Source organism: Mauremys reevesii, linkage group 7 (assembly GCF_016161935.1).
Source record: "Mauremys reevesii isolate NIE-2019 linkage group 7, ASM1616193v1, whole genome shotgun sequence".
NCBI lineage: Eukaryota > Metazoa > Chordata > Testudines > Geoemydidae > Mauremys > Mauremys reevesii.
This window is the reverse complement of record NC_052629.1, coordinates 44,611,349-44,637,232: the sequence shown is the minus strand read 5'-3', so window position 1 is coordinate 44,637,232 and position 25,884 is coordinate 44,611,349. Positions and strand designations below refer to the sequence as shown.

Here is a 25,884-nt window from a genome sequence, read left to right as displayed (position 1 = left end):
ACAATGACAGTGCTTATTGGGGCAAATTCTGAGTGATTTTGAGCACCTGCAATTTCCACTGAAGTCAAAGTTGGAAAATAACCTCTCAGGATTTCATATTTATTCACTGAAGAATGTACAAATAATGATAACAATGAAAAATGTATGTTCCTTCTTTTCACTCTTACTGAATAATTTAAGGATATTGGATTCTGATGTTCAATATACTACAAATAAATTCAAACTCATGACACTGTGCCCAATGTGCCTTGCCTTGACACAAGCCACATTTTCCAACAAAAAAGGCTGTATTTCTTCCTGTCTGTCTTAGGTACACCAATTTAGGGATATACACTGTCACTGCAGTGCAACAGAACAGAAATCAGTGTCAGTTCCCACAGTGTTTAAACACTACCCATCCACAAGGACGAAGGGCCGAGATTATACCAGAGAACAGATGGCTGTGCTTCTCTATAGCTCTTCTTTGGTTATTTGTCTTTGTTGTTTCATTTAAGAGGTAATGAGAAAAATATGTTGTTCTACAATTTCTCAGGCTCTCTCCTCATCAAAATGTCAGAGGGAAAACAAAGGCTACATTTATTTCAAACTCCCACTTTTTGCAACTTCTTGGGACCTCAGTCTGCTCCTGTTCCCAATGTATGCAGCTCCAGCTTGGACCTAATTGAGCTGATTGACTCTAAGAATGAGCTCATACAAAATGCCCCTCTTTTTTTGAATGTACACTAAGTGAATGTCCGTCAAGCTTAACACATTGAAGACTTGTATAGGAAACTCTGCTGATGGATGTAGGCTTTAGGCATCAACATTTATATAATTAAAGGCTACATTCAAAAGAAGTCTGCACTCACCAGAAAACTGGATAAGGGCAATTTGATAAGAGGTTGGCTCTTGAAATCAAAACTAGTCAAAAAACACACAAGTCTTGGGAGTTCCTTTTGATTTGGTGTCTTTTATAGAAGACAAAGGCTTTTCTGTTTAAAAGTTATATATTAAGGATCCAGTTTATATCCAACAGACTTACAGTGTCCCAATGAAGTGATGGTAGAAATAAGGGGAAGGAAGAAAGGCTGAACATTCAATTTACTTTCCTCTCCAGACTTATGAAACTTTGCTCACCACAACTGCATGTGCTGGACCCTTTGTTTGGCTGATTGGGAGATTGATGGCAGAGGGGCAAGATTTACCTGGGCAGGGCAAGGAGGAACAGGAAGTTGCCGGACCAGGTTGTGGGAGGCACTGCTCTTCCTGGTGACTTTGGTAGGGTATTTATAACCTAGGCAGTTCCGGAGAAGCCCTATCTCACTGGGATCAGGCTGTCAATACTCCTCATCCCATCCATAGAATCAAAGTAGAACTGGGCTTCTTTATGATCTGCTGTTGGCATTAAGCTAGTTGCCCTTTTCCCCTGGAGGCTGGTAAGGAATTTTTTTTCCTTGCCACCAGATTGGCTGAAGCAGTGTAGGTTCTTTCACCTTCCCCACAGTGGGTCAGGGACCTGGTGGGGTGGGCAGAGAGGCTAAGTTAAAATGTAATGACTCAGTAATACAAAACATGTAGCAGACGTCCAGTGCAGGTACTCATTACAGAAGGGATATGCTGATCAGATAAAATGGAGTAGAAGACAATTTAGAGGAAAGCATCTATTAAGGAAGCTGGGGAAGGGGGTTCGGGGCTTCTAATATCTGGGACAGTGTGGAGCAAATCCCCACCCCCTTCCTTTTCAGTCCTCTTAACCCTTACATGAGGTGTTAGATAGCAGAGTCCCAGCAATAGACCCAGGTTGGAAAAGGAGAGGACTGGCAGCAGCTCCCCAAACAGGTGGGAATGGTTAAGGAAATAATGATGACCTTCACTGTACAATGTATTGCCAGGTACACACAGATATTTTGGGTGAATAAAGCTGCAGCCTAATTAAACCACATCCATTGTCCCCTGCCTTTCTTCCAGCATGGCCACACAAATTATGGAATTTTGTAAGCCTCAAAGGTACCATGTATGGTAAAATACTTTGTACATTTGTTTTTCATTAATCTTAAATCAGCCTTTAAAGTAGATACTGTAGAAAGTGTTGTACAACAAAGCAATTTAAATCCTTTTATCAATATGGTGGCTTCATCTTCTGAGGACCATATATAAAGGAATTAATAATATATTATCTCCACTGGCTGCACAGGGATCAGACTTTGCATAGCAAAGGAGGGGTGGATATTTAACTATAGTTAATAGTCTCTTTTAATTTCATATAACCATAGATACAATGTGTGATCACAAAAGGGATTTTTCTTCTCTTTTTAAAAATTTTTCAACTTTCCTATACCTAAAAGGTCCACCTGCTACACTTGGAGCTCATATTGCTAATAACTAAAAATATACTAGTTGCTAACACTAAGGGCTTCATTTTTACTGCACACACATTATAAAAGCAAACCTGGGATATCAATGACTTTGCCATGAATATGTTTAAGGAATATGAGGAGGCTGGCAGAATACTGCTAAAAATTGTTGCTTCACTAGTCACAAGCCGGCTAGATGGTGTCACTTGAATTTATATAAATAATGCTGAAAGGGATTTCTGGTAGGCTAACAATATTTTTACAAAGATTCAGTTTTTAAAGTTGTATGCTGTAATCACAAAAAGATACTGTGTTTGTTGAGAGAAGATAACAGAATCCAAGGCAAAGTTGGTGTTAACTCAGATCATGGAGTTATTCTATTTTAAATCAGTAGCACAAACAGCGTATAACAGAAAAGGAATTAAATTGGTTTAAAATCCAGACTTACCAGTATTTGTCAAGTACTGAACTTTTTTCATTACTCCTCCAGTGTAAACCCCAGGCTCATAACTATCCATTTCACCAGAGACAATATGAGCCACCCTTGCAACACGCCCTCGGATGGCACCAGCTGCACGATCTAAATCATCAGCATCCTGTTCTCTCAGTGCAAGGATGCACTTGTTTACATCCTCCAGAATGTGGCCTTCTGTGAACAAAACAACAGCTATTTTTTAGATTGGATTATTTTAGCTATGATTCCGTTCAGACAAAGTCAAACAATGAGTTCATGCTTCCTTGCCAATTTGGATATAGGCTATAGCAAACACTTATTTGGGCATAAGACTCCAGCTTTTCCTTCTCTTGTGACACCTGATACTTTTCATTTGATATGATTAAAACTGTTTATTGACATTCCAATAGTATTCCCCATTTCAGCTGTATGTGCAATACTGTTCCATTTGCTGTGATAGTAAGGAGTCAGGAATGGTTACAAAGGCCCAAATCTTCAAAGGCATTTAGGAGCCTAACTCCCATCAAAATAAATGGATGTTAGGCATCTAAATACCTAAATGTCTAAAAACATACATGTAAATTAAAGTTCTAGGAAAGTTTTCATACATTCTGGATAGTTGAAGGATAGAACCAGGGGAAGATTTATTACTATAACTGAAGGTGTCCTGTGTAAATGTCTATGGCAAAGTGCTTTATAAAGAGATGAACTGTGTATCTAAAAATTGCCATAACCGAATTAATCTTTTCCATGTTCATGGAAATAGGACCATCATTGTTTAAACAATATCTATGCTGATGACTTACAAAATTCTCTGCAGGCTAAGCATATCAGGCTATTTCTCCATATTCTCCTATATGGCTTGCTGGCAGAGGAAATACATCATCAATAAAACTGAGCTTCCTATTTTGACTTCCAAATCTTTTCCCCTTCCTACTTCCACTTATAGCTTAGGTGTCTATTTTTTATTCCTTCCTCTGCCTCTCCTTGCACATGCATGCTATTACCAAATCTTGCTATTTCATTCTCCACAAAATATCTAATCTATCAAGAAAAAAACCACAAAACCACTTTTGCATTTCCGTGAGTTTGTCCCTGAGATCTCATCTCAAAATTGATCATCTCCATTTCCTGCTAGGTTAAGTACGTTCGGTCTTCAAGCAAGATAATGAGTCACCTTGCTTATAATCATATCTTCTGTGATGAGACTGGGAAATGCTTATTTGGTTAGACACTTAGCAGATGCTTCTTTAACTACCAGATGTTTCCTTAACTCACTTTACAAAATGTTGATGGGTCCTCATGAATGTTAAATATCAACTATATGTGAAAGGTAGCAATTACTGTGCTGTATACTTATTTTTGTGGTGCTATGGAGTGATTATCCTATTTTACTGTGTCTACTTACCCTTTCTGTTATATGCTGATTTTCTATGTTTTTATTTTGTTTGATCTTTTTACTGGGATGGTCATCTTCACCCCCAAGCCATTTTCTGGTTCAAATCTTAATGCCAAAGGAATTTTTTTTACTTTGAAAGGGGCTGTGTATATTTCTGCACTGTATCCTCTACCTTTAGAAACCTGTCCCTAAGTGTTTAATTCTTTGTGCCATGGGTTCCAAGCTTCTTGGAAATGTATATATTATATAGAGGGCTATATTATTATCTATACAGATGTGTAATCTAATACCTGATTACAGTACGGGAAACAGCTACCCTGCTTGACAGTTTCAATTTATAATATTAATTATGTTTATGATTTTTTGTACCATGGCTTTTAATACCATATTCCTTCTGCTGGCAACAGTAAGGTATATTTATATTTTATATATCAGAGGGTAGCCATGTTGGTCTGGATCTGTAAAAGCAGCAAAGAGTCCTGTGGCACCTTATAGAACACCAAAACGTCTGTTAGTCTATAAGGTGCCACAGGACTCTTTGTATGTTTTATAGACAACTTTTGATTCTGATCTAAAAATAATGATACAATTAGAGAGGAGGGGAACTTGCAAAGCTCTTCATACAGAAGAGTCAGACTTTTCTTTTTTAATTCAAGGGCCTCAGAGCTCTCACCTGCCGAATAAGACACTGATTCAGCAGGGTGCTTAAGCATATGGCTAACTTTAAGCATGTTGAAATACTCATGTGCATAACATTAAGTATGTGCTTAACTAATGTAATGAATTGAGGCATTAAAGAAATAGATGATTACTCATGATGGGAAAAATGTCTACTATTTTCTTCAAATAAAATAAACGGTTCTTAAAGGTCACAGATAACATGCTCATTGACCTTCTACCCTAGAAGTTTCTTTCATATACATCTTGTTATTGAATTACTTCATTTCATACACAGACCTAAAATGAGCCCTTTTTCTCTGCTCAGATGTATTGTAAAATAACATCAGTAAGAGAGGATGTAAAGAAAACAGATTTTGGTAACAACATTAAGAGTGCCATCAAGAACAGACAGACTCCTACACTACACAATAAAGCCATCCAGTTCCTACAGCCCGCATGCTAACCTTGTACTATTACATGGTTATAAAAAGGGAATCATGTTTATAGTCATTTAGAAACCCAAAATAACACACCAGACAAAACCTACCAGTGTGTAAATCACAAAGTATTTAATTGAATACAATGCAGAAACTCCTCAAACATCAACGACCATTACAAACCTCAGCACATTCCACTCCAAGTGCAAGCCACGTTTCTTTGACCTTGCCTTCTCTGATATAAACATAGAGTAACATCTATATAATAAACATCCTACCAACAGAAGACACTCCACTTCACACACTTCTCCTGGGGAAAGGGTAACAGAACACACATGTGACAGATGTCAGTCATGTCACTTAGTGCAGTATGTTGACAGCAGAGGTATAAGTGCTTATATAGAATAGAATAGAAACACTAAGAGGACCAGGGGATGGGAAAGGATGTTAATTAGAAAAAGAAAGCAAACAAATATAGAGGACAAAAAGTACAATTAGAAAAACTGTCCTTCAGAATCATTAGATCTACTAATCACTAATGTCAATTGCATTTTACAACACAATAATTTCTGAAGAAAAAAGCATTAACAATTTAAGCAGGACAAATGTTTTCTTGGATGTGCATTTTCAGAAGGTTCATTCTGTTGCCTGAGACATTAATTTCAGCATTGCACATAGAAAACATTAATTTAAGTTTATATTTTGTTTGGGATTTACCTTAGGATGTACAAATAATTGATTGGGCTGGCAGCTTCTACTTGAGATTAATTTTTTCTCTCTCAAGCAAATGGTTTCAAGGTGTCAGAATTTAAAAAAAACACACACACAAAAGCTAAAAAATGAAAAAAAAATGTTTCTGAAAGTGAATGTCTATTAATTAGAAAATTGGCAGATGATCAGTTTAATTGGCTAATGAAGGTTTTAGCTTACACGAGAATGGATTGTCAACTGTCTGGGTAAGAGCTTTATAGCAATATTAAGCTTCCCATTTGTTTTAAACTAGGGCTGTTGTGATTAATCGCAGTTAACTCTAGTTATTAACTCAAAAAATTAATCACACTTTAAAAAATAATCATGATTAATCACACTGTTAATAGAATGCAAATTAAAATTTATTAATTTTTTCTACATTTTCAAATATATCTATTTCAATTACAACACAGAGTACAAAGTGTACAGTGGTCAACTTATATTATTTTTTATTACAAATATTTGCACTGTAAAAATGATAAACAAAAGAAACAGTATTTTTCAATTTACCACATACAAGTACTGTAGTGCAATCTCTTTATCATGAAAGTGCAACTTACAAATGTATTTTTTGTTACATAACTGCACTCAAAAACAAAACAATGTAAAACTTTAGAGCCTACGAGTCCACTCAGTCCTACTTCTTGTTCAGCCAATCGCTAAGAGAAACAAGTTTGCTTACATTTATGGGAGATAATGCTGCCTACTTCTTAATTACAATGTCACCTGAAAGGTAGAACAGGCATTTGTATGGCACTGTTGTAACTGACTTCGCAAGATATTTACATGCCAGATGCACTAAAGATTCATATGCCTCTTCATGCTTCGGCCATCTTTCCAGAGGACATACTTCCATGCTAATGACGCTTGTTAAAAAAATAACGCGTTAATTAAATTTGTGACTGAACTCCTTGGGGGAGAATTGTATGTCTCCTGTTCTGTTTTACCCACATGCTGCCATATATTTCATGTTATAGCTGTCTCAGGTGATGACCCAGCACGTTATTCATTTTAAGAACACTTTCATTGCAAATTTGACAAAATGCAAAGAAGATACCAATGTGAAATATCTAAAGCTAGCTACAGAACTCGACCCAAGGTCTAAGAATATGAAGTGCCTCCAAAATCTGAGAAGGATGAGGTATGGAGCATGCTTTCAGAAATCTTACAAGACCAACAGTCTGATCCAGAAACTACAGAACCCAAACCATGAAAAAGGATATCAGCCTTCAGCTGGTGGCATCTGACTCAGATGATGAAAATGAACATGTGTCAGTTCACACTGCTTTGGATCATTATCGAGCAGAACCCTGCATCAGCATGGACACATGTCCTCTGGAATGGTGGTTGAAGCATCAAGGGACATATGAATCTTTAGTGCATCTGGCATGTAAATATCTTGCAATGCCAGCTACAACAGTGCCATGCATTTGGCTGTTCTCACTTTTAGGTGACACTGTAAACAAAAGCAGGCAGCATTATCTTTTGCAAATGTAAACAAATTTGTTTGTCTGAGTGATTGTCTGAACAAAAAGTAGAACTGAGCGGACTTGTAGGTTCTAAAGTTTTACATTGTTTTATTTTTGAATGCAGGGTTTTTTTTTACATAATTCTACATTAGTAAGTTCAACTTTCATGATAAAGAGATTGCACTACAGTAGTTGTATTAGGTGAATTGAAAAATGTTATTTCTTTTGTTTTTTTACAGTGCAAATATTTGTAATAAAAATAAATATAAAGTGAGCACTATACACTTTGTATTCTGTGTTGTAATTGAAATCAATATATTTGAAAATGTAGAAAACATCTAAAATATTTAAATAAATGGTATTCTATTATTGTTTATTCACACAATTAATCATGATTATTTTTTTAATCGCTTGACAACCCTATTTTAAACCACTTAAAATAAACGTTGGAGGAGCTCGAATGTTAGCAGCTTGAACATCAACTTTTTGCCCTCAGTTACACCTGTGTATTCCCAATGAATTTAAAGTAATTGCATGGATGTAACTGAGAGCAATATTTGATCCTGTGTGTCCTGGATAAAATCATCCTCTTCAGTCCAAGACATTCAGGCCCAGAACTTCAGCAGGTATAAACTCGTTTAGCTCCATTGAAGCTATGCCAGTATACACCTGCTGAAGATCTGGCCCATCATGTTAGAACCTGAGCCAAAGTCTACTGAAGTCATTGGGAAGATTCCCAATTATTTCAATGGGCTTTGGATCAGACCCGTACAGTCACAATTGCGAAATAAGGGGAGATTGGTGCTTCAGATCTCAGCTTCATAGTGTATCATCTACCCAACTTAGGCAGACAGTACCTCACAACAATCACATGTCCATTCATGAGTTATTTAAAACTCTCAGCAGCCTGCATTGCACCAACATGTTATCTTTTCTTCTTACTAACCAAGCTCTATAGCACGGCCCTGTAGCTTTCTCCCACCTTTAATATCACATTATTTGATCTGCTTTGCTCCTTATTTTATTTTTTTTAAATGGACATACTTATCTGTGCCTTTTTTGAGTAAATTTTCCTACATTACTTCAATTTCAACAGGTGACCCACAATTTTAAATGCTGCTAAAGAAAAAGCATTCATACATAGATCAAATCTAACTAGATCATTCTCCTTGTTTGGTTTAGTAAGACACCGCTAATTCGTAATGGGAAATTGGTGTCCACATGATAATCCCCTCTCTTCATGCACTGAACTGCACTGAACAGCAAACTCACTATTCTTTAACAGGCTAGTTTGACCCTAAAGAATCCCCCCCACCCCGCCCAGAACAAAAGAGCAGCACCATGAGAGAAAGGAATGTCGCTTTCTTTGGGGGCAGTCACTGACTAGTGCAAAAGCCAGAAGGCTATTCAGACAAAGGAAATTGCCAGTTTCCTGTTCTCAAACATAGTTAATATCTGCTAATCCTCACAAATAGGAGTGTACCAGCTCTTGAGAGGTATCTTGAGAAGGGAGCTAGAAAAAAGGGGAAAAGATACTTTCCTGGCACTATATACAACAGAAGTAAGGGTATTAATATAAGGGCAGAGGATGGGGAATAAACTGCATTTTACCCCCTCGCTACAAGAGATATCTGCTGAGGTCAGTATATCTAATCTCCAGTTCCTACTGAAGTCTTTGTACCCTGGACAGGGAGTTGCTTTGCAGATTTCCTCATAAAATGATTGGGTTGTTTGGCACAAGATGTCAAACTTAGTTTAGTAAATTGTGCTTCGATTTTCTCTGGAGGTCATAAACCTTTGGCTCTGATATACATGTTATAAGTCATCTGGTAATATGAGTTTTTGACACTTTTCTTTGACTACTGGATGATGCAGAATTATCCATCGTCTGAAACCCATGGTGTATTCATATAGGTTTGACATCTTATCTGGCATATAACTGGGGAAATATAGGGAAGCTAGCTGGACAAAATGCTCCTTTATGTGCTTTGACCTTGTCTTTTTCTTCATTTTTCCTGGGCCAGAATATCCATCATGGTCTCACAGAATTTGGTAGGAAAACTCCTTTCTTGATTCTTCTCTCCACAATCCTCTCGCTAAGATATAGGGAATTTTCCTTCCTTAGCTCATAAATGGAGAAGGAGAATTCTGCTTCTTCTGTTTCTTTGATTTGCTCATGTGACAATTTGGGGCAGCTGGGCCCTGAGGTCCCATTTCCATGAAAGGGTAACAGACAGTGTGTGCGCCCAGGCAGTGTGCCAGAGAGACCAAAGAAAGACAGTCCTGGAGCCAACCCAGACCAAAGGAAGATTAAGTGCACATGGGTGCAGCATGGTAGGATCCAAACACAGCAGCCAGGTGAATGTCCTGTGGATGAGCTTTACCAGCATTGTGACAAGGAATCTATTTGGAAAGCTGTTTGGAGGGGGATTCTACAGTACAAAAGAAATATCTGTCCTTCAGTGCATGGAGAGAGGCTTGTGCTACACATTAAATATATCTAATAACCAAGTTGATTGCTTGGTCTTTTTCAGCATGTTTGCCGTTTTGTGGAGCAGAGTTGCTTAGAGAGCTGGTAAATAAAAAATTAGGTAGGTAGGGTCTACAAACTAACAAGTTACATTACCACTGACAGAAAAGTAAGGATTCAATTTTCCTTTCTACTTGATCTGCATAAAAGAAAGTCTGAAGATTGCAATTTTATTGCTTTTGGTGAGAAATGATTTAGCCTTGATTAGGGCAAAATAAATCTGTTTTCTGCCCCCCATAGCTAGGAAATGGAATGCTTATAGTTGATGTACTTAATTTCGTATTCTAAAAACAAGATCTAGCTAAGAAATTGTCTGGGTTCACAAAAATATTGTAAAAAACTGGGAGTTTTTAGGATTTATTAATTCTTTAGTCTAAAATGCAAAATAATCATTTTTCTTACAAAAAAGTTTATCTGAGTTATCGGTGGGACAATGGATACTAATGAGATATGGAGCAAGGGATATATAATGAGGTATAGAACTTTTAGATTCTTATTCAGTTCAAATCTGGTCCAAGTCTGTGGTGAGGAAAAAGTTGTTACAATCTGACAAGCTTTCCAGTTGTCTATGGGAAACAGTGGATTCACTCCAGTTCCTAGTCCATATTTTAAAAATAATACACAGCAGGCACCTTTGTTAATAATCTCAGAGGCAAGACCAGGCAATGAAGACCAAATTATCCTTGCTAGGCCCTTCACATCAGGGCTGAAGAGTATTTAGGAAGCTTGCATCACTTCTGCTTGTGCTATACTTTTTCTGTGGGTAAATAGAGGGCTTCAGTCTGTTCAGTACTTCCAGGGATACTAAATTCACTTTGTAAACTGAAAGTCTATTTCCCTCTGCTACATTAGCACTATGTGACTGCAGACTTTTTATATAATTTTTTAAATCTCTTTTACAATGTTAATAACGGAGCATACCCTATTATGTTAAATGCCAGCTATTTTAGAGATGTCAATAAAATATTGTCAGAGGATAATGACCATCTGCTGCTCTTAGATAATTGCTCAGGTGAAGATGCTCATCCCATGGTAACATTCTATTATAACAGCTTTATGTCTTCTATACCAAACAACTGATGTAAATGTGATAAGTCTGTCTGATGCAGTAAAATTTGCCCTCTATGCCTTTGTTGAACAGCAGGTAAAAAACTGTCATTTGATCAACAAAAGCTGGTTTGGGATAGAAACCTCATGGAACCTCCACACAAATATGGCAATCACTTACCTGTGATGAACTCATGATTTTTCCTAGTGGTAGAATTGATACACATGCACCTTGCATAAAATTTATATATGAATTCAAAGTTTCACAAATGAATATTTTCATTCAAAGTGAAAATCTGTACGTTGCTCATTCTTGGGATCAGCTGTCCAATGATCTAACTGGTTGGTTGATAATAAAAGATAAGAAGGTTAAATACAATAGAGTGGCAAGGAATTAATACCTCCGTATAGTATAGATATGAAATTCACTGAGTATAAGGCTATGTCGTACAGAAAGCAATGAATACATAAATGAGTAAGATGTTACCATAATGCCAAAGACAGCAGGAAATTCAGAAACAAAATAAAGCAATAACAAACACCTGTTGTGGCACAAAACAGATAATGAGCTAAAAGAGAATAATATTTGAAATTAGGACAATGAAGCAGAAAAGGCTTTAAGTGTCTGCAAAGAGTCGGCAATTGCTAAGACAGAGAAACAGTTCAGATGTTCATACACAGCAGAGGCTGTTTAATACTTGGTTTGAGCTCCTAAAGAAAGCCAAGAGAAATCTTGAAGCAATGAGAAAAGACCAGCTGGCTCATCAGCTTATTCTCCTTTTAGTACTATACCTCCCCTGTCATGCCATCTAATCAAACTATCTTGAACAAATTCAGTGTTATCATCTCAGCAATCTTGCCTGGAAGGCCATTCCTCGCATTTAAGCATCTCTGCATGAAAAACAGATTCACAACATCTGTTCTGATATTGTCTTACTTTAATTTTTGTTTTGTTGCTTTTTCCAATCATCTTTATTAGTCTGAACATAGTAATTTCACTGATCCTTATTTCACTGTCTATTTTTTAGATCAGGAGTCAATATAGCATAAGAATCAGGCAGACTGTAGATGGAGAGCATCTATTAGCTGATTAATCTTAAGAGTCAATACAATAAATTATGTATGTGTTCCACGATATTTCACATGAATCAGTGGTGTGAATGGCAATCACTTAAAAATCAACATTTTTATCTCTCTCATCAATATGTCCCTTTTATTTAATTTTAATAACATATCCTAGAGATTGAATGAGTGGACAGGCTGCTTACCATTCAACAAAAATGCATAAAGTATATGTTCACATATTGGTACCTGTGTGAAGTTATACCAATCACATACATAAGTTTCAATTTAAAATGAAAAGATTCTATCTGCTTTAATATATGGTAATATCTTTCTTTTCCCTTTCATTTTGTTTCCTGCTTGCGCCTCTCTGATTGATGTATCTGCTGTGTTAGGCCTCCATTTACAAAAGGAGAAGCAAATCCTGAACTGCAGAATTGACTTTAATGTATTACGTCCTATATTAGGAATGCATACTCCAGCAAAGTATTTATACTGTTTGACAGTGAGTGAAGGTTTTCTTTTTAAAGGTGCCCATGCTACTAGTCCTGACTTTGTCATCCCCTTTCTTAGTTGCTTCGTATATATTTCATTGAGACACTGATTCTCCCCTGTGCAATCATATATTACATATTTATATAGATGACAGGTTGTGAAGAACACTTACCATAACTTGTAAATATCTGTATGTGGAAAACATCATAGAGTTATTGTTGTGATTTTACATGCATAAAGGTAAGGAAATTGAAGATTAGGGCTCACCTGCATGCAATTACTTCTGTATATATATATATCTATATATAAATAAAGTAAACTTACTGTTGGGCAAAAAATGTAGTTAACCTGGAATTAAGGTTTTCATTAAGACTGCATCTTCCATCCCACTTTTATATTCTAATCAAGAGTATGGTAAGTTCAATGCGTCTGTCCCTACATGTGCTTGGATTCTGTTAGAACTTCTTTGAATCAATGCCGGGGGCACCTCTGCGCTTGTTTCTCCTCTGCTGCATTTTAATTTCCAAATGACCCACAGACCCAATCACTATTTTACCCAATAGAGTACCATACAGGGACAAAATTCATTTTTTGACTTTACAAAACAGCGCTTTTATGGCACTAAATTCAGAAGATTTGCCAGGCTTATTGGTAATAAACATTTGGGCAAACAAGTCAGACTGAAAAAGTGCTTGCAGGCAAACAAAGCTCTGTTTCTCTTGCCATTATTGACTATTAAGATTCTAATAAAACATTATCTGAGCTTCGTATGGTATATCAAAGTCACACTGGCTGATCATAATGATGTTTTCTACAAACAAGTCTAACTGCAAAAGTGCTGGTAGGCAAACAAAAGTAGGCTGCTACTCTCACGACTATCAAAATACTGTGTAAATGTTAATTTTCATGGGGGCTGTTCACTCGCTTTCCATTATTTTGAAGGACTCTGCAAACACTCACAAAGTATTTCAAACTCCAGCTGCTATTAAAATATGATTGATAAAATAGGGACATTCACAAACTGTCCTGGCATATTTTTATACAGATGGCAAAACAGAAGGTGATTTTGGTTTGCCAGCCTTAGCCAGTGTTGTTGTTTTTTTTTATGAAAACCATGGAAAAAAGATGATATGGCAAAATGAACAAGGGTGATGCAGATCCGGTTCCCATTTATCAGTACTGCCCTCTTCCCCCCACCAATAGTTCACAGAGAGTAGACTGGCAGTTCAGATAAATGGTTCCAATGATGACACACACTACTACTTAGATGTTTGGTAGGCTTGTAGTTCACGCATCAGCCTGTATCATGGGAACTACAAAATAGCACACAGGAATTCCCATGATGGACGATCCTGCTCAGAATGGTGTTCCAGGCAAACAGAGTGGTACCCAGGGAGCACTTTCCACTGGTGCAATTTGCATATATAAATAAGCCCTATGTCTTGTATGAATATGTTATAAAAGAGGTGACAATTTAGGAAAGAGGTGGTATTTGTCACCTGAGATGGCAGACTTTGAGATATTTAAAGTTATCATGTATGAGCATGTTGTATGCCTTCTGAAACAGATCAAGACAGGGAGCCTGATCCTCAGTTGATGTAAATTGGTGTAGCACCAATGAAATAAATGGAGATCCTCCGATTGATAGTAGCTGAAGATCTGGACCATTATAATTTATGTACAGATTACCTATGCAGAATATTACTCCAGTTCTTACTTCCTCTTGCAGTAGGGGCACACTGGGATCACAAATGTATATTGCAGCTGTTGGACTGAAGTAACTTCCAATTATTCTTCACCTTCTATACCTCCCATACAGATATCCAGAACACAGCCTGCAACTCAGGTTGGACACTGAGTTCATGAATTTTGCCCTGGATGTTTCCTTCCAATATACTAAGGATCCTCAACTTGATCAAGAACAATTGTATGTCCCATTCAGCTGCTGAAGATACTGAAGAGTATACTGTTTAATAATAATTACAAAAAACTCATTAATGTCCCGTGGCTTGTTATTAAGTTCACCAGCGGGGAGCTTAATACAGAGTATTACATTCAGTGATGTGCTTTAGCACATACTGTATATCTGCTGTCTGCTCAAGTTAGGAAGGAAGAAGAGTTAAACATACCTGAATATTGGCACCTTGTTGGTTAGGTTTCATTTATATAAATGTAAGCTAGAGAATTGAGGACTACAGCAAATGCACGGCTGCCAGTTAGAATTCAGGCTCCATGGCAAAGCATAGAGGAGTCTGAAAATCTGGCACTCTACACCAAAGGACCACCTTATTTTTAAATTATTTGCACCAATAACCAAAAGAGATTTCTGCTACTATTAACAGCATTTATTCAAATACCAATTTTTAAAGAACCTATACATGTAAGCAGGCCTTATTACAAAAGCTAATCAAACAAATTATACGATGCTACACAGTAACATTAAAAACTACTGCTATGGCTGCATCCAGAAATGCATTAGCAACCAAGCTTTTAGGAGATTAAAAAAATAACACAAAGCTAAATCAAATAAATGTCTCTTGCATCATGCTCCAAAGGCTGCCAAAACTGGGCTCTGTCAGACTGATGAGGAACTGAATTCCAAATGCTGTGGCCCTCAAGTAAGAGAGCTGTGCAGAGGCGAGCTAGCGCGAGTATGTCTACGTGAGTTGGGAATAGCTTTGCTAACTCCAAGTACAGACGTAGACTTAGTTTATGGGCAGGGCTCCTTAAGAGTCCAACAGATAGAGGGTTCTGAGGGGATGGACTAACTCAGCCTGTCTTTAGCTACACCTCTTTCCCAGTTAGCCCTGTCCCCACTTTTTGATTTGTCTTGCCTTCCACCTCTCACCAGCACAAGGAAAGTTGCCACTGAAAACTCCTCCATCTCCTCAGCAGACTTTTCACTTTGGGGCAACTCTGTTACAGTTCAAAATGGCATCACACAATTTAAACCCTCTGTAAATTTAACCTAGTGGGGTTGATTCTCACTTCTGGTAAGACACCTTTAAAATGCCAAGTGGTCTAATATGACCTCATAGTAAAAGAGAGTAAAGCCCAATGTTGGGGTTTTTTTGGGTTTTTTTTATCTTCCCACTTGAACACTGTTCCTTCAGAAATAATTAAACAATTATTTCAATGATTATATTTAGATTTATTAGATTAATAAATAGACTAATATATAGTCAGAAAGTATGCCATGGTATATTTCTAATGTAGTTATCATCAAGCCAAAAAAACTTTTTTGGAGTAGTGACATGATTTCCCCCTCATCCCCCATCTATAGCTATGCTATGAGTGAGCCTATAATCAGCACTCTTTGTGGCTTAATCATTTGAAAACTTGTCATACGGACTGGGGGGAAAATGTAGTAATGTCAACCAGACCTTTGAACATGGAGGGAAAACTGATTATACAGATATAGATAAGCAAGACAGAAATCTGATTCATCTTGTTAGGCATCATCTGAGTACTTACAATATGTTGTGCAATTTGTGTTAAGTGATTTGAAATGTTCCGATTGCTATCTTAATGCTTGCGACTGTCCGAACTAATTGGAAACATGAGCCCAACCAGCACTAGAACTTAATGCCACAGATACTTAAAGACTGAGACTTGACCTTAAGATTTATTGCATATGGACATTATTAATCAAGTGTTATTTAATACAGTATAAGCTACAATGACGTAATAAGATTAAAGAAAGAAGGGTGATCTGAGCTTTCCAAAAAAGGCAGCTCAGAGCCTTTAAACCCTGACTGAATGTGATTTTTTCTATATCTGAAAATAAACAATGGATTATATTGATAAATGAATTGCATTTAAAATACATATTGTTTTGTAAATATTAATAGGGGACATCTTCCCACCTAGAGTCTTGAACTCAAAGATCATGCACCAAAAAAAGATGAGCCTTTGATTTCAGAAAAAAAATATGAAAACAACTGATTGAAGTTTGTGAAGTTCAGTAACAACAACACACCATAAACTATGGGAATTAGAGGAGGTCATTCACTTCTACAGAAAAAACACACAGAAGGCTCGCTAGAGAAAGGGAAAATCCATGAGTTTCTTCCATTGGAGGAATAGAATATGCTGATAAGGTTTGCCGCTCATCCAAGAACCAGGGGGTTCAACCCCCAATCTGTGAAGATGCTGATGCGCCCAACTCATCCATGTCTCTACATAGGCTCCAGAGCCTCCTGCATTCTTTGGTTCTCAGACCACATGGGATCACCTAACTGATTCTCTTTTCATGGAAACATATTTCATGGGCACCACACTGCCTGGGACACCTACACAAGCAGCTTCCTCTGGAAAACACCTTCAAAGAGACAGCAAGGAGTCCGGTGGCACCTTAAAGACTAACAGATTTATTTGGGCATAAGCTTTCGTGGGTAAAAAACTTCATTTCTTCAAATGCATGAAGTGAAAATTACAGATGCAGGCATTATATAATGACACATGAAGAGAAGGGAGTTACCTCCCAGTCCCTATTCAAGCCCAAATTAATGGTGTTAAATTTGCAAATGAATTTTAGTTCTGCTGAAACTAAAACGAAACAAAAGCTTATGCCCATATAAATCTGTTAGTCTTTAAAGTGCCACTGGACACCTTGTTGTTTTTGTGGATAAAGACTAACATGGCTGCCCCCTGATACCTGACACCTTCAAAGAAAGATTCCCTAGCATGGTTGGGTTCTGTGCATAAAGTAATAAAACCTGAGACTGCATGACGTTTTTACACAAATTATGTGTTGGATCGAAGGGAGTCAGGCGGAATATCTCCCAGCTCCTCCACCTCTGCAGTGTCCTGGGAAGGAAAGAATGGTGCCATAGAGACCATTGTCTCCACTCCTACACTGTTCTGCACAGGATAGTGAGATCTTGGACAGAGGGTCCCGTCCATACACTGATCTGACTATATCAAGCAATTTAGAATAGTACTCTGAATTAAGATTGAATTAAATTGCATTTAATATAACACAATTTTGACATTCATATCACAAGCTTATTTTATACTTTTAAAGCCTCATTCTTTATTGCTGGATCAGTGTAAACTGTCCGTTTTTATCCTCCTATAGGGCCTGATACGAAGCCCACTGAAGTCAACGGAAAGATGCTCTCTGACTTCACTGAGCCTTGCATCAGGCCCCTAAATACTCTCATGCTTTGATTCAACAGACACAGAATCACAGTCTCTTGTAAGTGGATACTAACTGAAAGTAAAGAGGGTACAGGTTTACCCACAATGACCCATTTAACACAAACCTGAGATTGTTCATATTGTTATGATAGATGTCTTAAAGTGGATACCATTCAAATGTAATATTTGCTGCTCTTCAGGGATTGCAGTACCCTACTAGCTCCCCTTTCAAAGAACAGGAAACTAGAAAGAAAAGTAACTAGAGTTACTGCAGGTACCTAGGGTGATGAGTATTGAGCTGTTATTTTAATAGTGCTCATTATACCTACAGTATGTACTAATTATATGACAGCAGATTAAGGTAGTAGATAACTATTCATTCAGTCAGCTGGAGGAGGAGAGGATGGGCTTTCATGCAAATTGATCAGATACATCTGAAGGACTACATTCATCAAACAACCTTATTCCTATCATAATGCCTTAGACAGCTGTTACCACTAGACACATTATACAGATGGAAAGACCCCCAAATAACAACGCCTTAGAGAATCATGGGCATGTTGACATCTACACAAAGCCATTTCCAATTTGTCACAGTTAATGCTGCTTAAGCATGGTGCAGAATGAACCTGGGATGACTGGCAAGAGAAGTGTTTTTGAGCATTAAAAAAGCTGTCACAGAAGTACCTGTTCTGAAATATTTTGAACCTAAGACCATGGTAAATGCAAACTCACATAGGCTGGTGTTGGTGTTCAGCAGGATGATCACTCACTTGAATAGGCTTCTAAAGCACTGACTAAATCACGAGTGAACTAAGCCTTGTTCTCTCTCTCTCTGATCTCTGTTGCTGAGTTTCCCCTCTCTGATCATCACATGTTCTCTTCGACATCAGCTATGAGTCCCCCCCACCCTCATGTCCTGTCATATTGCCTTTCACAGTCAATCCCCATGCTACTTGGTCTCACTTGCTATTGATGTTCATCTAAGACAAGCCCATGGTGCTAGCCTCTACTCCCCACTTGTTACAGGGTGTTCTCCCTGTAAATATCCACAAAGCTACCTTGTTATTCACCTTCAAATCCCTCTGCAAAACTCACCTTTGCTTTGATGACTACATAAAACTTGACAATGGTTAAGCTGCTAGTGTGCAGAGACTGATGCCTATCATGCTGACCAGTATTTTCTCATTGTTTACTTGTAATTTCCCATCTATCTGTGACCATCAGATGTGTCTTGTCATATAATTGAATTGTAAGGCCCACTGGGGTAGACACCATTTTTTTGTTCTGTCTTTGTACAGTGCCTACCACAGTGGGTTCCTGGTTCTACAACCAGAGCTCTAAGTGCTATGCTAATAAGAACAATAAAAATTAATAAAACAAGAACTACTAAGTGCTTACTGAAAAAAAAGAAACAATCTCTATTGTTTTTGGTTGCGAGTTTCATTCATTAATATGTTTGTGACTAGAAATCAGACAAGGCCATAAAACCTTGAAAGCCATATTACATACCATTGCATACAGGATAGCAGTGATGGAAGGGAAGGGGAGATCTAGTGGCTTTAGAAAATAAAAGTTTGAAGGGGAGATATGGGAAAATCTAGGTGGAAATGAAAAATCTTGATTGGGAAATGCAAGTTCTGAGAGAACTGGGGGAAGATTTTTTTCTAAGGACAAATATAACTTTTATTGTAAACTACACATGAGATAGAAACAATTTATTATAGAACCTATTAGTGATTCCATTTGTGTGTTCACTTAATTAGTCTTAAAGACATTTCCCAGAGTATCTAAGGGCTTGTCTAGCTGGCACAGCAATGTACGCTAAAAGAATGTGATTTCTAAAGCACACCAGCAGGTTGTGTAGTAACTTGCCCACGTAGACCCTGCTTGCATGCACTGGAAGTTCCCTAGTGCACAGTAACATAGTGCTGTTTCAAATTGCTGTTTTGAAATAGCACTACATTAATACACACACACTAGGAAACTTTCAGCTTGCACCAGCAGGGTCTGCCTGGGGCACTTAGTGAGCAATATGTCAGCGTGCTTTTGAAATCATACCCTTCTACTGTGTGTTGACACTCACTAAAACACTGTAGAATCCAAGGAAAAGGAAGATTAAACAGATTCTATAGAATTGTGCTAAAACTTTCAAAAGCATCTAAATGACTTGAGAAATGAAATCTCATTGACTTTCAGTAGAACTTAAGCACTTTTGAAAAATTTACTGTTTGCCTCTGCCGCCACTGCAGAATTCCAGTGATCTTAACTTTAGCTCACCCCCAAAAATGGTACCTTCCAGGTATAGTTCTTACTATGCTTTGGACAAAATATGTGATAATCAGTCTTTAGAATATGTGATGATCAAATACCTAGAACAAAGGTCACATCATCAAACAGAGAATGAAACTGGAAATGATGGAGGATCCATTTACTCAAAATATACAAAGTTTTCAATAACCTCAGTTGACAATTCAGCATTGTGGATGTCAATAGTTTACAGCAATAAACAGAAGCTTTGTATGGGACAGAAGTAAATTTAGGTCTAAAATGACTGATGCACTTAGTATTAATGGTACACAGTAGAGCAGTACAGTCTGTTTCCAGATACTGATTTAGGAAGGTGAGGGACAGATGATACCTAGAGAATTAGAATCCTTCTTTTGGCAGGAACAAGTGGCATGGAAAGAGCTGCATAAGCCATGTTACCTAGTCCCTATTCACATCCCATTTTACTGCTATCCAGAACCTGTCAGATGGTTCAAGTGAATAGGGTAACAAACAATTCTTCCTGCTGCCTACAGCTTCTGGCAACTAATTAGTGGGCAACAGTTGCTCAGAAGTAATCAAAACATATAAGTCACACCAGGGAAAAATAGGCAGTTGGTTATTTAGCAACTTATTCCTTATTAAGTGCCAGGAAAATATTGTAAATTGTCATATTAGCTTTAGTTTTAGCTTTGGTTAATCAACTTGTTTTACCATGTATTGTGTTCTTGGTGCATGACTAACATATTCCTGAAATCCTGTCATTTTGATATCATGGAATCCTTAAACTCTTACTATACAACTGAAAATGAATGAATCAGCATCGGCATGACACAAAGTGGCCCTGACACAGAGGTAATGCTGGGGGGCTGGATGTTTTCTATTAAAATCTATCCACAAGACCTGCCTGAAGATCTAGTAACAATACATTTATCATTGGGAGCTCAGTTTGGATCCTGAGATCATTCCTGAGCTTCTTGAGCTGAGATTTAGGCATGCAAGTGAGTCAGCACACAGACCCTGAGAGAAAACTTCACCTCAATTTCCTCTAACATAACCCCATTTTAACCAACAGAGTGGCCCTGATGGGTCCCAGAGGGAGTAATGTCCATCTAACTTTGGTGGGAATGGTAGGTTAATGTAATTTAGGGTGAAACTCAAAGGTTTGCAATCCATATTCATCCAAATTTTAATGTTCCCAATTTCTTGCAAACCTTATATACATATATTTTACAAGGTTTGCAATTCTTGTTCATCCAATTCATGCTTATCCAAAGCTTAGATAAGTTCACAAAACTGCTTAGTCTAGAACTTCTTACGAGGTTTCTAGAATTTCTGCTTTTGGTACTAGCAAGAAATAACAAGGATTTTCTTGTTGTACATTGGTATTTCCAGTTCCAGACCCTTCTGGAAAGATGGGAGTGGGGGACCAAACAATTCTATGAACATTTCAGAACCTTAGAAAACATTTGATTTGAATTTGGTCTAAAAATGAAAGGTAGTTTCCGAGGCTAGAGGGGACTTTTTCCCCCCGAACCAGTTTGCCAAGCTCTAGTACAAAACTACAATATATCAATGTATTTCAAAGAAGTACTTTGAAGATGATGCTTATTAGCAACCCTCAGTTGCCAGAAAAAAGTTACTGTTATCCAGCAGTTACTGATAAATGGAAGGCAGATTTGCAAGGCAGCAACTAGGAAAGGAAGTGCTGAGACATGCCTTGCCTGGCTGCAGCCCTGCAAACCTGCCTGCAGCCCTGCAAACCTGCCTGCGGTTGTATATACATAATACCAACTTGTAATCAAGAAATCTTCAGCCTTCCACACTCAAGCCTCTCGAGGTGAACGGAAATCTTTAATGTTTAAAAAGCTATGAAAGAATATTAATTGTATTGCCATTTTGTACCATATCACTATGTGCTACCAGAGCCTAACAAATGAAATACAAATTGAAAATGATTTTTTTCACTTGTTGCTTTAGTTTAATAAATAATGTTAAGTAAAAGATTACAAATGCAATGCCTTTGGAAAACCTTTTCAATTACAGGAAAGGCTACACATTTTGGCTCATATAAATTATAACCTTCAGTATAATGCAACAACTACTATATTACCAAAGGGCATCCATCCAGCAAATCCCGATTCCAGCTAACACCATCATCTTAGCAAAATCATTCAGTGGCTCAGAGCCCAGCAATCTCTCTCTCTCTCTCTCTCTCTTTAATATGCTACTTTAATAATATTAATTTGCTGTTTTAGACGTGGGAGTAGTTACATAAAATCCCCTTTGTAGTTTGTATATAAGAAACTGGACACAGCTGGAGTGAAAAATGAAAATTTCGGAACCTAAACATATAATTTAATAATTGGTCTTACTTCTTCTGAGCAAAAATATTGATTTATACTAACAGACTGCTTAGAAACAACTAAACAAAATTACCTTGTTTGCAAATGATGTAAACTACATATTAGTCTAATCTTGAACTCAATCATTTTCTATACAGTTTTTGATCTATGGTAATGAACACACATAACCAAGTTGGCTCTGAATTGCTCCAGTGTCATTTCAGAGTAACTCAGTTGAAATCCATGGAGTTACTTGCACTGTTATACTTAAACAGGATTTGGGCCAATATTTTTTAAAATAATTATTGTAGCAGAAAAAAATATTCGTGATATAATCCAAAACAACATTTAAGTCTCATTTTATATTAAAGAAATAAGGACATGAAGAAAAATATTTAGAAAAACTGTATGTGGCTGTGTATCATGCATAAACCAAATAATTTAAAACAAAATCTCTTCAGGAAAGTCTCTCTTGCTCTGTACTTATTTTCCTGATGTTTCTTGTTGCTTTTAAACATATCTGTGATTTTGGTGATTTTTCAAATGTTAAATAGAATTCTTTTGAAGTTAAAATATGTGTTGAGCTGAAATGAAAAATGAGTGGCTTATAGCCAATCTAATCTAACGAACTGAACTATGTCCTGTGCATGCTGTCTAATTGTGAATGATGCTGTAGATCACTTTCATTCTTTTAGTCAGTGGCTCCCAACCAGTGGGTCATGATTCATTTTTGGGTCAAAATCTAGTTCTAGCAAGATCACAAGCAGGTGGAACTTCTAAAAATACTTTAATGCAACAAAATGTGTAAGAAAAACGTACTTTATCACCACATCTACCTTCATGTTGTATGAAGAAAATACTATCTAAAACCTTCCCACTTAGGGAATGATCATTTAACGTGTGGGCGTGCACACGGGGCGGGGGAAGGGGATAGTATAGTATAAATACTTATACAATTGATTATACTTTGTCAACTTAAGTTTCTTTTAGAAATACAAAAAATATAAAAATAAAACAAATTTTTATTATTTTCCAAAGCAAAAAATTAAAGGCCAGTTTTTTATACCTTTATTTACATTAACAGTGGGACTATTTGTTGTATACGGTAATATTCAACAGTATCAAGGAGAATCATGACTGGGCCTATTGTTATTACACACTAGAGTATGGGCTAGATCTCAAATCCAAAGCACTTCCAAATCTCCCATTAAATCCAACCCCCGCACTGTCATTCCATATGTCAAACTACCACTAGTTGGCAGAGATTTAAAGCACTGCTGGTATGGACATTTATGGTTTTCTACCTGTGACTGTAATACTACGGGTCAGCACAGTAGCAAGGATCTGGGATATAAAGAGAGATGGTACAGCATTTGAAGTGTGTGTCCTAAAAAAAACTCAGCTAAATTTAGAAATTGCTTTGAGTGTATCGGAGTTGGACAATATAGCATAGCTAAGTGAAAAATTAAATGTCACAGTGAATATCCTAGATGATACATTATAAGAAGCTCTCTTTAAAATATGTGATAGGGTAGAAAATGTCTGATGGACAGTGCATAGATACAGATTGACTGTTTCAAGAAATTAAGTCTTCATTTTGTGTGTGTGTGTAGCTGACTACTTCTCTTGGTCAGAATATTGATACATTGAACAATAGGGGATTAGTTAACTGGTTCAACCACTGTTACTGCCATACCTCCCATTTTCCTCTAGTTTGTATGGATAAGCGCTATAGGAGGAGAAATCATATATGCTGCAGGCAACGCATGTACCAGGGAGCTAGAGAAAACAGCAACAGCATTATAAAAAAGAGCAGGCTGAACCAAGGATTAGAAAAGGTAAGGCACTTCCCTTTGGAGGAAGGGAATGGAAGCACTGATGATAAAGGAGGGTAAAGTGATAGAGGAAGATGTATGGGGGAGGATTAGGGACTCAGTCCATGTTTGAGGGTGACACACTATCTATTGCTATTGGTTTTAAGAAGCTCAGCTACAGGGAGTAACCTAGAACTAAATGTTTCAAAGTACCTTTTTGAAAATAAGAACAGGGTGATGGAGAGACAAGGATCTGAAATATAATGGCAGTTTCTCACTTAAGAGATCGGATCCCTGGGTGTACTGAGCCATAGCCACTTATGTTAGTGACAGAAACATTGAGACTTTTTACTCCTGATAGCAGAGGACCTTAAGGATCCTAAATCCTACACTGCCAATATGGCACCTGATCTGAATTAACCCAAATTAACTGGGGAGAGTGAGTGATGACTGGCAGAATTACCTCTGATGCCACAATGCTCCCTTGCCTGCAGCACCAAATGGGCACTGTGTGGAAATGTGACTTCTCCAGCATTGTGGTTTCCATATCACCAAAATCAATGGGATACTTTCCATTCATGTCCTAATTAGTCTGTGAACCTTTGGAATTGATTGGACACAGTCTTCAAAAATTACCACATTACAGACAGAGAAATGCCATTGCGTTGAGCATGAAGCCTGATTTTGCTCAACCAATAATCTCTCCAAACCTTCCAAACATTTAGAGCTATTAGACTGTGGAATAGTCATCTAGGAGCAGTTGTAGAGGCTCTGTCACATGGGACATTTGGACCTAGCCTAGTCAAAGCAAAATATATATTGATTAGGGCTGTCACGTGATTAAAAAAATAATCACAATTAATCATGCTGTTAACCAATAACAGAATACAATTTATTTAAATATTTTTGGATGTTTTCTACATTTTCAAATATACTGATTTCAATTACAACACAGAATACAAAGTGTATAGTGCTTACTTTATATTTATTTTTTATTACAAATATTTGCACTGTAAAAAATAAAATAGTATTTTTCAATTCACCTAATACAAGTACTGTAGTACAATCTTGATATGAAAGTTGAACTTACAAAATTCAACAAACAAAATTGTACATAATTATGTACAAAAAAACTTTAGAGCCTACAAGTTCACTCAGTCCTACTTCTTGTTCAGCCAATCGCTAAGACAAACAAATTTGTTTACCTTTGCAGGAGATAATGCTACCCACTTCTTGTTTACAATGTCACCTGAAAGTGAGAAAAGGGGTTCGCATGACATTGTTGTAGCTGGTGTCACAAGATATTTAGGTGCCAGATGCACTAAAGATTCATAGAGCAGGAACCATACAATTTTCTCCCCAGAAGTTCAGTCACAAATGTTAATTAATATATTATTTTTAATGAGCATCATCAGCATGGAAGCATGTCCTCTGGCATGGTGGCCGAAGCATGAAGAGACATACAAATATTTAGCATATCTGGCATGTAAATACCTTGCAACACAATCTAAAAAAGTGCCATGAAAACTCCTGTTCTCACTTTCTGGTGACATTGTAAATAAGAAGCGGGCAGCATTATCTCCCATAAATGTAAACAAACTTGTTTGTCTTAGCAATTGGCTGAACAAGAAGTAGGACTGAGTGGACTTGTAGGCTCTAAAGTTTTACATTGTTTTGTT

General features: G+C 37.2%; 1 protein-coding gene across 2 annotated transcripts in view; it reads right to left on the bottom strand.

Moving 5' to 3' along the window:
• The window catches only part of CTNNA3 (catenin alpha 3), a 958,387-nt gene that overhangs the window by 228,809 nt on the left and 703,694 nt on the right, over nucleotides 1-25,884 (bottom strand). For both annotated transcript variants that reach the window (XM_039481066.1, XM_039481067.1), the window contains one exon: nucleotides 2,782-2,982. In XM_039481066.1, coding sequence (XP_039337000.1) covers nucleotides 2,782-2,982 — 201 coding nt within the window. The remainder of the gene's footprint in view (nucleotides 1-2,781; nucleotides 2,983-25,884) is intronic.